Source organism: Camponotus vicinus, unplaced genomic scaffold (genome assembly GCF_025532165.1).
Source record: "Camponotus vicinus isolate PSW18456_S1 unplaced genomic scaffold, iyCamVici1.0 SCAF_1, whole genome shotgun sequence".
NCBI classification, from domain to species: domain Eukaryota; kingdom Metazoa; phylum Arthropoda; class Insecta; order Hymenoptera; family Formicidae; genus Camponotus; species Camponotus vicinus.
In genome coordinates, this window is record NW_028141945.1 from 9,541,862 (window position 1) to 9,557,512 (window position 15,651).

Sequence of the window (15,651 nt, forward strand, 5' to 3'; positions counted from 1 at the left end):
AATTGTGTGAACATAGTAAATATAATAAAAATTTAATACATAAAAAATATTATTAACAACAATCTAATATCTTTACTTAAATATAAAAAATATGATCAGACAGTATCTTATCTTTCAAACTACTTCGGCATCATTATTATTATATATAGTTTATTGATATATGTATATATATATATATATATATATATATATTATTTTGTTATGAATGTTCAGTTACTATTATTTTTTAAAATGCAATCAATATTTCTTAATTGTCTATTTAATTCTTACGACATTTTTAACGGTTCTTTATAAATTATGTTAAATTAATTATGATTTAACATTTAAATACATATAGTTATGATATAATTCAAATACAAAATGTTAAGGGCAGTTTCTCTTTAAATAATTTACTAATTGTGCAATCATTCAAAAAGTATGAAGAAATTAAAAAGAAATCACTATCATATATCTCAATAATATGTAGTGTTTATATATATAGTGTTTATCTCGTATCGATTCCATATTACTATTGACATTAAAAGAAGACCAATAGAAGATTAACATAATAATCTTTATCGTCAGCAATAATAATTGTTCATACTTAATGTACATGCAAAATGACAGATTAAGGACACAATTCTTCTGTAAATGTTATAGTGCTTCGTGTTTAAATATATACGTGAAAGAATCTATTATCACATATCTCCATATTATTTATTTTTAATCTCAATTTTAAGCAAAGAATTAATTATTTGCATGACACATATATTACGTAATATTATAATATTAACATTTACGTAAAATTTTTAAATTTGTTAAATGCTTATATTACAAATGTGATTTTTTTTATTAAAAAAGATGTACATATATTTTATATGAAAATATATATGTAATAAATATACAAATAAAAACAAGACAAATTATAGACTATAACAAGTATGTTTTAATCTTCAAACGATAACACACAAATATTATTTTTTTAAATTTTTACATAATTGTATTTATATACATATATATTTATAATAATATATACATCTCTCTCTCTCTCTCTCTCTCCCTCCCTCTCTCTCTCTATTTCCTTATATTAATAATTATGTTCAATACTTATTATTATTTGAATATATTACACATGTTTACATTTTTGCAATTTAAATGCGGAACACATACGATTACGATAAAGATTATAAGTTATAATTTTTTCAATGCAAAAAGTATAACTGATAATATTACGATAAAATTAAGAAACAAGTATGCGTAAATATCGATCAGGTTCTGCTCTATCCAACTTTGGGATCTAAGCGCAGATTCTAAACCATGTGGATGGTGGGCGGCGTATTCGATCCATCAAATCGCCAAATCTAACGGCGGCATTGGTCGATCCCGAAATTTATTAGATAATCGTTCCATATTTCTTGTATAACTACACGACAAATATTTTATCATATTAGAAACATTGTATAAATTCATGGTACACATTAATTAAACATGAAGAACACAGAAAATATATATAATAAAACATATTTAATAAAATATATTAAATTCTAAAAAATATTATTTTAAGCTGTTATTATCATATAACTATAGTAACTTTTATATTTATGCTATAATAATCACATTGAAATATTATTCAAATTTATTCACAAAATAACATATGTATCTGTAAATATGTAATAAAAAAAATTATCAACATCATATATTCAAATGTCACCTTTCATTGTAAAGTACTTTTTCAAACGCGTCTAATACTGATTTTGTAGACAAAGTTTTAAAATCTAAACGAACGCCAACTCCTTTACCTTCCTTATACTAATAGTTCCACATTGGATTTTTGATCCACAAAAAAGGCATTCCAATTAGTGGCACACCTTTCCAAATGGCTTCCTGTGTGCTAAGAAGACCACCATGTGTCTAAATTGCCAATTTATGTGAGACGATATTTTCTCATAGTTTTGATTATGTAGGAAAGCCTAATTCTAAAAAAATATAATAATTATTTCAATCAATTTTTAATCCACTTTTAAATTATAAGCGGTTGTAATTTATAACAAATATTTAAAATTTATAATAGAAAATATGTAATAGAAAATAATTTATAATAGATATTCTTAAATTATGTTTTGTAAAAATAGTTGCGAAAATTTTCAGGTAGGAAGTTTCAATACTTATATAGTTCAATTTTAACGCGTAAATTTATTTTACAATTAGATTGCCAAAATAAATGTAGTAAAAATTAAAAGAGTAGTTGAAATTCTTAAGAAAACTTTCATTATAGATTTTTTTAAAAACAATTATACTTTAAATATTATGATCTGTATTATCTAATTCGAATGCTATTTAACTAAAGCTTCAAGAGCTTCTGATTATGCTTCTCTTTTTCTTTCTTAAATGTCTTTTCTTATATTGTTTACACATGTGACGCCAAATTAGATGACTTCATGTATCTTAAAAGTTGAATTATATATAAGTACATAAAATTATAATTTAGTCTGTATTAAATGCTACTAGTGAATAGTACATCATAATCTGAATATATATCATTATTATTACTAATTTAGAAATTGTATTTTTTAATCCTATTTAAATATAATTTAAATTAGACAATTTATACATATATACATACATACTTTAATAGATTGTTTAATCTTATTTGCCACAATCCGTATAAGCATTGATGTAACGTAATGTCCTGTACTATAACATCAAATTCCACATTTTTTATCATTTCCAAAAGTTCTTTCGCTTCTTTAGTTTTCACAGTTTTTTCACAAGATGATGATGCTATATTATACAAAAAGTACGTCGCATAAGTTACACTAAACTTTTCTCATTCGTTTGGATCATAATCCTCAGTTTCATGCAACTGTTCCATTATATCACCAAAGATTCAAAAATCACAAGTATATTTTATTAAACAAAATAAAAATGGCATGGTGTGGATAGGGAACAATATTTATCTAAAATTAAAGTTTGCACGGTTACTGCATTAATGTTACATACTATTAAGTACTATCCAAATGACAATATAATAATGATGTGACGTCATTACAAATATAGTTCTCTGCCATTTCACTCTATCATCTTTATTATTACCTTTATAAATTATCTCTCTCTCTCTCTCAAATACTTAAATATTTACTAAATTAACACAGCATTTATGCGTTTCGTTCGCTACTTATATACATATGATATTGTCAGCATCATCAGTTACATAAGCTACCGATGTTATGAACGTAATCGCGAATATCGGGATCGTAAATGAGCTGAGCCACTTCTCTAAGCTTAAAAGGATATAATACTTTATTAACACTGCATGTATACAAGGCGTCGATCTTCCTACTCGCGCGATCCTTCTGCAACTCCTCGTGTCCTCGCAACGACGCCGAGATTCTCACTGTCACTTGACATCGCGGACCGAAAATGCCGCCTATCTGTTCTATCTCTAACTCAAGTGCTCGGCTGTTTATTTCTAGAAAAATATTTCAAGTGCTCGGGCCCATTTTCTACTATCCTTGGCAGGGCAACCGATTTATATTGTGCGCTGAATATATATGTAATAGTTTTATCTAAAATATATTTATATAAATTTCTTGTAACATATGCTTACAGCGTATGCCATATTCTGTGCGAGTTTACCCTTGATATCAGATTCATGGATGCTGACTATGTGTTCGTGATGGTCTTTGCTAAGTAATCCTTTCAATAAATTTAACGCCCAAATATGATGACTAGTTGATAGTATGGGTTGTAACAGTAAAATCGATAACGAGTTTGACATTGTCCCATTAAAGTACAATACAAAATCAGTTTTTTTAACATAATTAACAAGGTATGTAATATGAATGCCTTTTACTTCACTTGCTTGCTCACAATCGAGCTTGAAGCTCGAATGCACCAATCTATTCTGTAATGCCTGTATTGCCTGATAGATACTTCTTATCTCTCTTTTCTTCTCTCTTATTCTTTTACTCTTACAAAGATTGCTTTTGAATGACAAGGCCACACAAAGTTGTTAATGATAGTGTAATGATAGTGCTTATAAGCTTAATATTTTCAACAATTTTATTTATTTTTTTTTATTATGTGAACATAATAAAAATAATAATGATTTAATAAATAAAATACGTAAAAAATATTATTAATAATAATATCACTCGCACACACACACACACACACACACACATATATCTTTACTTAAATATAAGAAAGTATCATCAAACACAATATCTTATTTTTCAAAATACTACAGCATAATTATCGTATGTCATTTACTGATATATTATTTTGTTAAGTTTAGTATATTATTTTGTTAAGTTCAGTTATTTTTAGAATACAATCAATATTTCTTAATTATCTATTCGTTCTCGCAACTATGCATTTTTCACAGTTTTTTATAAAATATGTTAAATTAATTATGTTTTAACATAATGATACAGTTCAAATACATCAATTTAAGTGCAGTTTTTTTAAATTTATTAATTTCATAAGCATTTAAAAAGTTACATAGAAGTTACATAGAAGTTAGATAGAAGTTACATAGAAGTTAGGAAGAAATCAATCATATGTAAATAATATATAGTGTTGTCGTATCGTTTGATATTACTGTTTAGATTAAATGAAGATATTATTGACATAATAATCTTTATCATTAGCAATAATATAATGATTGTTCATATTTAATGCGCTCAAAATGATATACAACAGAATAATAACACAATTCATTTGTAAATGTTATAGTGCTTCTTGTTTAAATCTCATTTTAAGGAATCAATTATCAAATATCTCCATACTGCTTACTTTATGCTAATCTCAATTTTAAACAAAGAATTAGTTTTTGCGTAACACTTATATTATATGTGATATCATAATATTAATATTTGCGCAAAATTTTTATATTTACAAATGTAATTTTTTTATTAAAAATGATGTATAAATATTGTGTATCAAAATATATGTACCTATATGTAATAAATGTATATAATAAATATACAAATAAAAACAAAACAAATTATAGGCAACAATTTATGTCTCAATCTTCGAATAATAACACACAAATATTATTATTTTTTTTAATTTTTGCATAACTATACCTATATTTATACATATATTCATAATAATATACACGTATTTTCTTATATTAACAATTAAATTCGACACTTATTATTATATTTGAATATATTACATTTATTTACATTTTTATATTATTATATTTATTTATTTATTACATTTGTTTACGTTTTTGCAATTTAGATACAGAACATACACGATTACAATAAAATTTAAATAAATTTTTCAATATAAAAAATATGAACGACAATATTACTATAAGAATAAGAAACAAGAATGCGTAAATATCGATTAGATTCTGTACCACCCAACTCTGGGATCTAAGCGGAGATTCTAAATTTCCAGGTGGATGACGGGCGGCGTATTCGATCCACCAAATGGCCAAATCTAACGGCGGCACTGGTCGATCCCGAAATTCATTGGATAATCGTTTCATATTTTTTGTATAACTGCACGACAAATATTTTATCATTAGGAACATTATATACACTTATGATAGACATTAATTAAATATGCAGATCACAGAAAAATATATGTAATAAAACATATTTAATAAAATATATTAAATTCTGAAAAATATTATTTTAAGCTATTATTATCATATAACTATAGTAACTTTTGTATTTATACTATTATTTTAAATAACATCTAATATTTATTCTTATATATTATTCTTATATTTATTTTTTCAGATAACAATTATTATATTAAGATATTAATAAAATCTAACCAAGATATAAATCAAATCAAATTTACTTGCAAATAACACATATATGTGCATAAATTTGTAATGAAAAAGATATCAAAAATTACAATTCAATATCATACCTTTTATTGTAAAGTATTTTTTCAAATGCGTCTAATACTGATTCTGTGGATAAAGTGGCAAAATTTAAACGAACGCCAGCCCCTTTATGTACTAATAATTCCACATTGGGTTTTTGATCCACAAAAAATGGCATTCCAATCACTGGCACACCTTTCCAGATCGCTTCCTGTGTACTGAGAAGACCACCATGTGTCCAAATTGCCCTTACATTCTTATGACCTTTATATAAATGTGTATTATAATAAATTTTCTCAAATAAGATATACTGTAAGAGATAAAGAAGACAAAAATCTAATATTAATAAACATTTTGCTAGCTATGTAGATTTATTTATTAAATTTCTATAATTACGTAATAATCATTAACAAAGACAAATAAGAATTAAAAAATATAGATATTTAGATAAATATATACACAAAAAGGATTAATCATAAGAAAAATAAACATATCAAATTGTAATATTTTTCGTATCTTCCAATAAAATATGAGACATACTCAAAATTTCGTTTTGTTGTAGCCATTTCACAACCATTACATTATTTGGCACTTGAAATGGCAGTTCAATATCTAGCTTCCAAATAACACGTTCTTTTAGCTTTGAAAAAGCCAGTGTAACGGCTTTAAGTTTTTCTAATTCGATAGATTTCCAGTTTACATTTGTTCCCAATGATACTATAACAGCTCCGTTTTCTGCACCATCAAGAAATTCACGTATGCTCTGCAAGATATAACAAAATAAAAACATTTCGATAAAATTAAAATATACTTTCACTTATATGTCAATTCATTTATGTCAATTATAAATACATTTATAATTATTTATAATTATATTTCAACAAATCGATAAACACATTTTATAATTAAATTTATATGATTTTTCTATGTATTTGTAAATGACTGTTAAAATAAATAATCATAAATGAATATATTGGCATATATAGGAATTTAGCGAACTATATTATAAGTCTACTTCAACTCATTGATTAATTCATTACACTAACTCATTGATTGATAATTGCAAATTGCAATAGTATTATACAGAATACTGCACACATAAGAGATTATTTATTTATTGCTAAAAATTTTCAGATAGTATTTAGTTTATTTGAAATAGTTATTTATTATTGTTTAATCGACTATGAATAATTAAACTTTTATAAAATTGGATTAATTCCGCTTGTATTAATAAACACTACTGAACTATTTAGTATTTACTAAGACATCTTGCTATTAATAAAAATATCTTTTTCATAATATTTTGTATATACAATATACATACATACATATATATATATATATATATATATATATATATATATATATATATATATATAGGGTGTTCGGAAATTCAATAGACAAATTTTCAGAGATTGTCGGGAGCACCATAAGAATCATTTTTTGCAAATGAACCTGGGGTCGGAAACGTGTCATTACATCGCTACGGCATACGGAGTGTTCGAAAGAAGGACCTCGAAATATCACAAAAAATAGAAGTTTTACAAAAAATTGTTTCAAACAAAAGTTGTAGGGTGTAAAAAGGTCTATTTACTGGCGCCATGTGTTTGACATTGGATGGCGTCGCCAAGATCACGACAAGGCCACCTTGAATTTTTGAAGGGCTACAAGAATATGCAATAAAAAGTGGAGGGTTCCATTTCAAACATTCAAGGTGGCCTTGTGGTGACCTTGGCGACGCCATCCAATGTCAAACACATGGCGCCAGTAAATAGACCTTTTTACACCCTACAACTTTTGTTTGAAACAATTTTTTGTAAAACTTCTATTTTTTGTGATATTTCGAGGTCCTTCTTTCGAACACTCCGTATGTCGTAGCGATGTAATGACACGTTTCCGACCCCAGGTTCATTTGCAAAAAATGATTCTTATGGTGCCCCCGACAATCTTTGAAAATTTGTCGATTGAATTTCCGAACACCCTGTATACATAAAAATCGAAATTTTTGCATGTATATACACAGATCAAAAGTAAGTTTTAATTCGAAATAAAATTTCAATCAGTTCTATTTCTTTGGGATGTTCAATTTTGATAGTATTTTTATTAATTCTTAAATAATAAATCTCACATCGGGATATATTACGGCTTTTTCATCAGTAGTTTGTAATGGTTGAGCATGTAGTCCCCCAATCTCTATGGCGTTTGGTGGCAACGGAATCGCGGGTTCAAACGCAGGATGAGTATTGATTAATAAAATAGTAATTTTTTTTTCTAGTTCATGTAACGGCCTGATTTCATGACCTATGTATCGCTCAGCAATTCGTTGAGAGAGTGGCATGTAATAATAACTTCGTAGAAAATCGTCCGCGATATAATAAATAGTATTCCACGTTTTCTGCCATAAACCTTCGGGTTTTGCAATATCTATAGATGAATAAGATCGAACAGTCGGGTAATAAGTACCACCGATATAATCCTTGAGCCAAGGTGCAAGACCGAATGGAATGTAGCCTACGACAGGCGGTTTGCCTTTAGCAACCTGAAAACAATCTATGTAAAATGATATTTTTTCATGTTTTTAAATTACATAAAAAAGACTAATTCTAAAAGAAATATGATAATTATTTTAATCAATTTTTAATCTACTTTTAAAAATTGTAAACGATTATAATTTATATAACAACTTCTTAAAAATTATAATAGATAGAAAAAATCTATAATATAAAATATTTTATAATAGATATTTATAAATTATGTTTTAAAGAAATTTTTGCAAAAATTTTTAGATAAAAAATACTTGTAGTTTAATTTTAACATAAGTTTATTTTAAAATTAGATTGTCAAAATAAATGTAATATAAATTCAAAAAGATTGAAATTTCTCGCTAAGAAAACAATAATTACAGATTTTTTGCTAAACACAATTATACTTTAAATATTATGATCTACTATCTATTTTGAGTACTGTTTAACTAAATCTTTAAGAGCTTTTGATTATGATTCTTTTTTTTTAAATATCTTTTTTTTGTTTTTTTGCATATATTATGCCAAATTAGATAATTCTATGTATGTACGTTAAATGTAACATTATTATATAAGTACATAAAATTATAATTTTGTTATTATTATTATTATTATTATTATTATTATTATCTAATTGAGAAATTAGTTTTAATTCTATTTAATCTATTAAAGTCACAGTTTATACATATATGTACACACACTTCACAATGGATTGTTTATTCTTACCTCCCACAATCCGTACAGGCATTGCAATAACGTAACGTCATGTACTATGACATCGAATTCAACATTTTTTATCCTTTCCAAAAGTTCTTTCGCTTCTCTAGTTTCTACTGTTTTTTCACAAGTTGATAATCCTATATCATATAAAATGGACATCGTCTGAAATACATTAAGTTTTTCCCAATCATTTGGCTCATAATCCTCAGCTTCATGCAATTGTTGCATTATATCAAAAATCTAAAAATCACAAGTATATTTTATTATGTAGGACATGGTGCGGATTTTAGGAAACAATATTTATGTAAAATCGAAGTTGCACGGTTGCTACATTAATGTGATGTACTATTAAGTAATATCCAAATGATCGTGTAACAATGAATAATAACGTAACATGTAATGACGTAACATCGCAAAAGAATTACCTGTAACTTCATTATTATCTTTACCATTACCTTTATAAATTATTAGATACTACTTAAATGCATAGCAAATTAAAGCAGCAATTATGCGTTTTTTTGCTATTTGTATGCGACATTATCGGCTTAACCATGCACCATCGATTTAAATTGTGCGCTGAATATATGTACAAATACATATATACAAATACATGTGTATATGTATATGTGTATATGAATATGTATGTATGTATATGTATGAAATTTTGTCTAAAATATATTCAAATTTCTTATAACATATACTTACAGTGTATGTCATGTTCTGGGCGAGTTTCCCCTTGATATTGGGTTCATGGATGCTGACTATGTGTACGTGATGACCTTCGCTGAGTAGTCCCTTCAATAAATTCATCGTCCAAATATGATGACTGGTTGACGGTGTGGGTTGTAGCAATAAAATCGATAACGAACTTGATATTGTCGCAAGTGCCATTAAAGTACAATAAAATATTAATTTTTTTAACATGATTAACAAGATATGTAATGTACGAATGCCTTTTACTTCAGTTGTTTGTTCACAATCGCGTTTCAAGCTCGAATGCATCAATCTATTGATGTATTGGCTTAATAGCTATTTGTTATCTCTCTTCTGTTACTTGTCATCTCCCTCCTCTTTTACTCTCTTATTCTTGCAAAGATCGCTTTGATTGAGTGGCAAGGCCATACAGAATTGTTAATTTACGTGATGATAATGTTTATAAGCTTAATATTTTCAAGAATTTTATTTAATTTTCTTAGAAGTTATGTGAATATAGTAAATATAATAAAAATTTAATACATAAAAAGTATTATTATCAATTTAATATCTTTATAAATATAAAAAATATGATAAGACAGTATCTCATCTTTTAAACTACTTCAGCATAATTATTTTATATAATTTATTGATATATATATTATTTTGTTCTGAATGTTCAGTTATTATTATTTTTTAAAATGCAATATTTTTTATTGTCTATTTAATTCTTACGAGATTTTTAACAGTTCTTTATAAATTATGTTAAATTAATTATGATTTAACATTTAAATATAGTTATGATATAGTTCAAATACAAAATGTTAACAGTTTAAGTGCAGTTTCTCTTTAAATAATTTACTAATTGTGCAATCATTCAAAAAGTTATGAAGAAATTAAAAAGAAATCACAATCATATATCTCAATAATATGTTTATCTCGTATCGATTTCATATCACTATTGACATTAAATGAAGATATTACTGATATAATCTTTATCGTCAGCAATAATGTAATGATTGTTCATATTTAATGCACATGCAAAATGACATACAACAGATTAATGACACAATTTTTCTGTAAATGTCATAGTGCTTCGTGTTTAAATATCATGTCAAAGAATCTATTATCACATATCTCCATATTATTTACTTTTAATCTCAATTTTAAGCAAAGAATTAGTTATTTGCATGACATATATATTACGTGATATTATAATATTAACATTTACGTAAAATTTTTAAATTTGTTAAATATTACAAGTGCATCTATATTACAACATATTTGTTAAATATTACAAGTGTGATTTTTTTATTAAAAAAGATGTATATATATATTTTGTATGAAAATATATATGTGTACTAAATATACAAATAAAATCAAAACAAATTATAGACTATAATAAATATATCTTAATCTTCAAACAATAACACACAAATATTATTTTTTTTAATTTTTGCATAACTATATTTATATACATATATATCTATATTTATATACATATATATTTATGATACGTCTATTTTCTTATATTAACAATTATGTTCAATAGTTATTATTATTTGAATATATTACACTTGTTTACGCTTTTGCAATTTAGATGCGGAACACATACGATTACAATAAAGATTAAATAATTTTTTTAATGCAAAAAGTATAACTGATAATATTACGATAAAATTAAGAAACAAGAATGCGTAAATATCGATCAGGTTCTGCTCCATCCAACTCTGGGATCTAAGCGGAGATTCTAAACTTCCATGTGGATGGCGAGCAGCATATTCGATCCACCAAACCGCCGAATCTAACGGCGGTACTGGTCGATCCCGAAATTCATTGGATAATCGTTTCATATTTTTTGTATAACTGCACGACAAATATTTTATTATTAGTTACATTATACATAATAAACTTAGAGTTCATGTAAATTTCATATTAGTTAAATGCAGCAAAGAGAAAATTTATATAATTAAACATATTTAATAAAATATATATTAAATCTTAAAGAAATATATATATTATATATATTATGTTATTATTGTATTATATTAACTTTTATATTTGTATTATTATTTTAAATAATAATATTAATTATTCTTATATTTTTTTCGGATCATAATTATTATATTAACATATTAATCACATTTACTTGCAAAATAACACATACATTTGTATAAATATGTAATGAAAAAGATATTATTAACAATTATAATTCAATATCATACCTCCTATTGTAAAGTATTTTTTCCAACGCATCTAATACTGATTCCGTGGATAAAGTGGCAATATCTAAGCGAACGCCAGCCCCTTTATGTACTAATAATTCCACATTGGGCTTTTGATCTCCATAAAATGGCATTCCAATCACTGGCACACCTTTCCAGATGGCTTCCTGTATACTAAGAAGACCACCGTGCGTCCAAATTGCCTTTATATTCTTATGACCTGAATATAAATGTGTATTGTAATAAATTTTTATTTTCTCAAATAAAATAAACTATAAGAGATAAAGAGAACTAATATGAATAATATTTTGCTAGCTATGTAAATTTATTAATTAAATTAATGTAATTATAAAATTAAAAAGAAAATGGCATAAGAGCCAACGCGCGGTAATTGGAGCGCAGAGAAGCAACAACACTTCTTTCTTTTTTCAATATTAGTTTATTAAAAAACACATATTATAATAACAAGCGAACGTTTCGGATCATCTTTTGATGCTTCTTCAGCGCGATGTTAACAATATATATTACAAATAGTGACGCGCTACATTAAACGAAATTGTTCTCGACGCGTAGGTGATGCTAAATTGCATCCCGCGGAGGTCCAGTAAGCGCTCTGCTTCCAACAGTCAATTAAATATACTATAGTTATGCTATGCGACGTCACAGCAGATCTAACAATTCGAGTAAAAATAATAAAATAAATACCGAAAGATATTACACGTGAATGAGCTTTTTTTTGCTTAAATTAATAGTTAGAAGCATGGCTCACCAGATTCCGCGCTTTTTACAATTAATAATATAGTATGCCGCTGTGCGCCTCATGTCGATTCGAGATTCGCGTCACTATTTGTAATATATATTGTTAACATCGCGCTGAAGAAGGATCAAAAGATGATCCGAAACGTTCGCTTGTTATTATAGTATGTTTTTTAATAAACTAATATTGAAAAAAGAAAGAAGTGTTGTTGCTTCTCGGCGCTCTAATTACCGCGCGTTGGCTCTTATGCCATTTTCTTTTTAATTTTTTGATTACTTGAGACAAATGTCTAATTATTAAATTTAATGTAATTATGTAATAATCATTATAAAAAAGTAGAAAATTAGAAAGAAATAGATATTTAAATCAATATATATGCAAAAATAATGACTAATAAGAAAAATGTAATTGAAAATATAATTATGATTATAAACATATCCAATGCATATTTTTTGTATCTTCCAATAAGTTATGAGACGTACTTAAAATTTCATTTTGTTTTAGCCATTTCACAATCATTACATTATTTGGCACATGAAATGACAGTTCAATATCTAGTTTCCAAATAACTCGTTCTTTTAGTTTTGAAAGAGCCTGTGTAACGGCTTTAAGTTTATCTAACCCGACAGATTTCCAGTTTACATTTGTTCCCAATGATATTATAACAGCTCCGTTTTTTGCACCATCAAGAAATTCACGTATGTTCTGCAAGATATATAACAATAAGATGAAAATATTTCCATAATGTACCAAAATATAATGTATCAAAATGTATCAAAATATGCTTTTACTTATGTGTCAATTCATTTACATCAATTAATTATAAGTACATTTATAAAATAAATATTTATAATTATATTTCAGCAAAAATATAACTTTTATTAAATTTATATGACCTTCTTGTGTATTTGTAAACTGACTGTTAAAATAAATAACTATGAATGAATATGGAAGTGGAATTTATCGAAATTATAAATCTACTTTAACACAATGTTTAATTAATAATTGTAAATTGCAATAGTATTAATGGCACGTTCATTCAAGGTAAAGCCATCGGATGTTCCCTTCCGAACTCTACAACTTTTGTCTAAATTATTTTCGTATATGATGAATTAAAGAAGAGATATTAAAATGCACTATTTAAAATAGGCCACTCTCTATATAAATCGAAATTTTTGTATGTATATTCGTAGATCAACAATAAGTATCCATTCAAAATAAAATTTTAGTTTTCTTCTATTAAGAGATTCAATTTTAATAGTATATTTATTAATTCTTAAATAATGAATCTTACATCGGGATATATTACGGCTTTTTCATCAGTAGCTTGTAATGGTTGAGCATGTAGTCCCCCAATCTCTATGGCGTTTGGTGGCAACGGAATCGCGGGTTCAAACGCAGGATGAGTATTGATTAATAAAATAGTAATTTTTTTTTCTAGTTCATGTAACGGCCTGATTTCATGACCTATGTATCGCTCAGCAATTCGTTGAGAGAGTGGCATGTAATAATAACTTCGTAGAAAATCATCCGTGATATAATAAATAGTATTCCACGTTTTCTGCCATAAACCTTCGGGTTTTGCAGTATCTACAGATAAATAAGATCGAACAGTCGGATAATTGGTGCCACCGACGCAATCCTTGAGCCAAGGTGCAAGACCGAATGGAATGTAGCCTACGACAGGCGGTTTGCCTTTAGCAACCTGAAAACAATCTATATAAAATCATATTTTTTCATGTTTTTAAATTACATAAAAAAGCCTAATTCTGAAAGATTATGATAATTATTTAAATCAATTTTTAAAAATTGTAAGCGATTATAATTTATATAACAAGTTCTTAAAAATTATAATAGATAGAAAATCTATAATATAAAATAATTCATAATAAATATTTTTAAATTATGTTTTAAAAAAATTCTTGTAAAAATTTTTAGATAAGAAATTGCAATACTTATAGTTCAATTTTAACATAAGTTCATTATATAAAATAAAATAAAATAAAATTAGATTGTCAAAATAAATCTAATATATTCAAAAATATTAAAATTTCTCATTAAGAAAATATTTATTTTCGTATTTTCTAAAAACGATTATGATCTGTACTATCTAATTCGAGTATTGTTTAACTTCGAGAGCTTTTGATTATGTTTTTCTATTTTTTAAATGTGTTTTACTCATCGTTTTTTGCACATGTTACGCCAAATTAGATAATTCTATATATTTTAAAAATCATTACATAAATATATAAAATTATAATTTAATCTGTAATTAATACTACTAGTAAGTAATGCACGAACATAATTTGTATATATTATTATTACTATTACTATTATCATTATTATTATTGTTGTTATTATTATTATTATTATTATTATTATTATTATTATTATTATTATTATTATTATTATTATTAATATTATTATTATTGCTAATTGAGAAATTACATTTAATTCTATTTAAATCTAATTTAAATCACAGTTTATACATTATGTATAAACTGTGATTTAAAATGTATATTATGTACACACACTTTAATGTTTATTTTTTTTGTTGATTATTTATTCTTACATCCCACAATCCGTACATGCATTGAAGTAACGTAATGCCGTGTACTATGACATCGAATTCAACATTTTTTATCATTTCCAAAAGTTCTTTCGCTTCTTTAGTTTCCACTATTTTCTCACAAACTGATAATCCTATATCATTGTACAAAAGATACATCGTCTGAAATGCATTAAAGTTTTCCCAATCATTTGGATCAACTTGCAATTGTTGCTTTGTGTTAAGAATCTAAAAATCACAAGTATATATTATTATGCTGGATAAAAATGACATGGTATGGAATTTAGGAAACAATATTATGCAAAGTCGAAGTTTGCACGGTTGCTACATTAATG

The 15,651-nt window shown here is 25.8% G+C and overlaps 2 protein-coding genes and 1 pseudogene across 2 annotated transcripts in view; all 3 read right to left on the reverse strand.

The window, feature by feature from the left end:
• Positions 1 to 1,105: 1,105 nt before the first annotated feature.
• LOC145976589 (uncharacterized) lies at positions 1,106 to 4,247 on the reverse strand (annotated as a pseudogene).
• A 787-nt stretch (positions 4,248 to 5,034) lies between these two features.
• On the reverse strand, positions 5,035 to 10,089 carry LOC145972983 (UDP-glycosyltransferase UGT5-like). Its single transcript, XM_083102062.1, has 6 exons — positions 9,778 to 10,089; positions 9,079 to 9,312; positions 7,959 to 8,369; positions 6,371 to 6,593; positions 5,875 to 6,094; positions 5,035 to 5,495 (listed from the first exon to the last, which is right to left on the reverse strand). The coding sequence occupies exons 1-6, from the start codon at positions 10,072 to 10,074 to the stop codon at positions 5,201 to 5,203; spliced, it is 1,680 nt and encodes a 559-aa protein (XP_082958188.1). The 5' UTR covers positions 10,075 to 10,089; the 3' UTR covers positions 5,035 to 5,200.
• A 1,169-nt stretch (positions 10,090 to 11,258) lies between these two features.
• Positions 11,259 to 15,651, reverse strand: part of LOC145972986 (UDP-glycosyltransferase UGT5-like) — a 6,931-nt gene continuing 2,538 nt past the window's right edge. The window contains exons 2-6 of the mRNA XM_083102078.1: positions 15,320 to 15,544; positions 14,042 to 14,452; positions 13,230 to 13,452; positions 11,991 to 12,210; positions 11,259 to 11,631 (exon numbers count right to left, since the gene is read on the reverse strand). Of these exons, the coding sequence (XP_082958204.1) occupies positions 11,337 to 11,631; positions 11,991 to 12,210; positions 13,230 to 13,452; positions 14,042 to 14,452; positions 15,320 to 15,544 (1,374 nt within the window). The 3' untranslated portion in view covers positions 11,259 to 11,336. The remainder of the gene's footprint in view (positions 11,632 to 11,990; positions 12,211 to 13,229; positions 13,453 to 14,041; positions 14,453 to 15,319; positions 15,545 to 15,651) is intronic.

Bases quoted from the DNA above. Each gene is read 5' to 3' on its own strand.
- LOC145972983 (XM_083102062.1), bottom strand. From the start codon at position 10,074: ATGCATTCGAGCTTGAAACGCGATTGTGAACAAACAACTGAAGTAAAA. The intron at 8,370-9,078 runs GTAAGAATAAAC...GATTGTTTTCAG, and splicing joins GCCTGTACGGATTGTGGGAG to GTTGCTAAAGGCAAACCGCC. The intron at 6,594-7,958 runs GTGAGATTTATT...TATATCTTGCAG, and splicing joins AAGCCGTAATATATCCCGAT to AGCATACGTGAATTTCTTGA.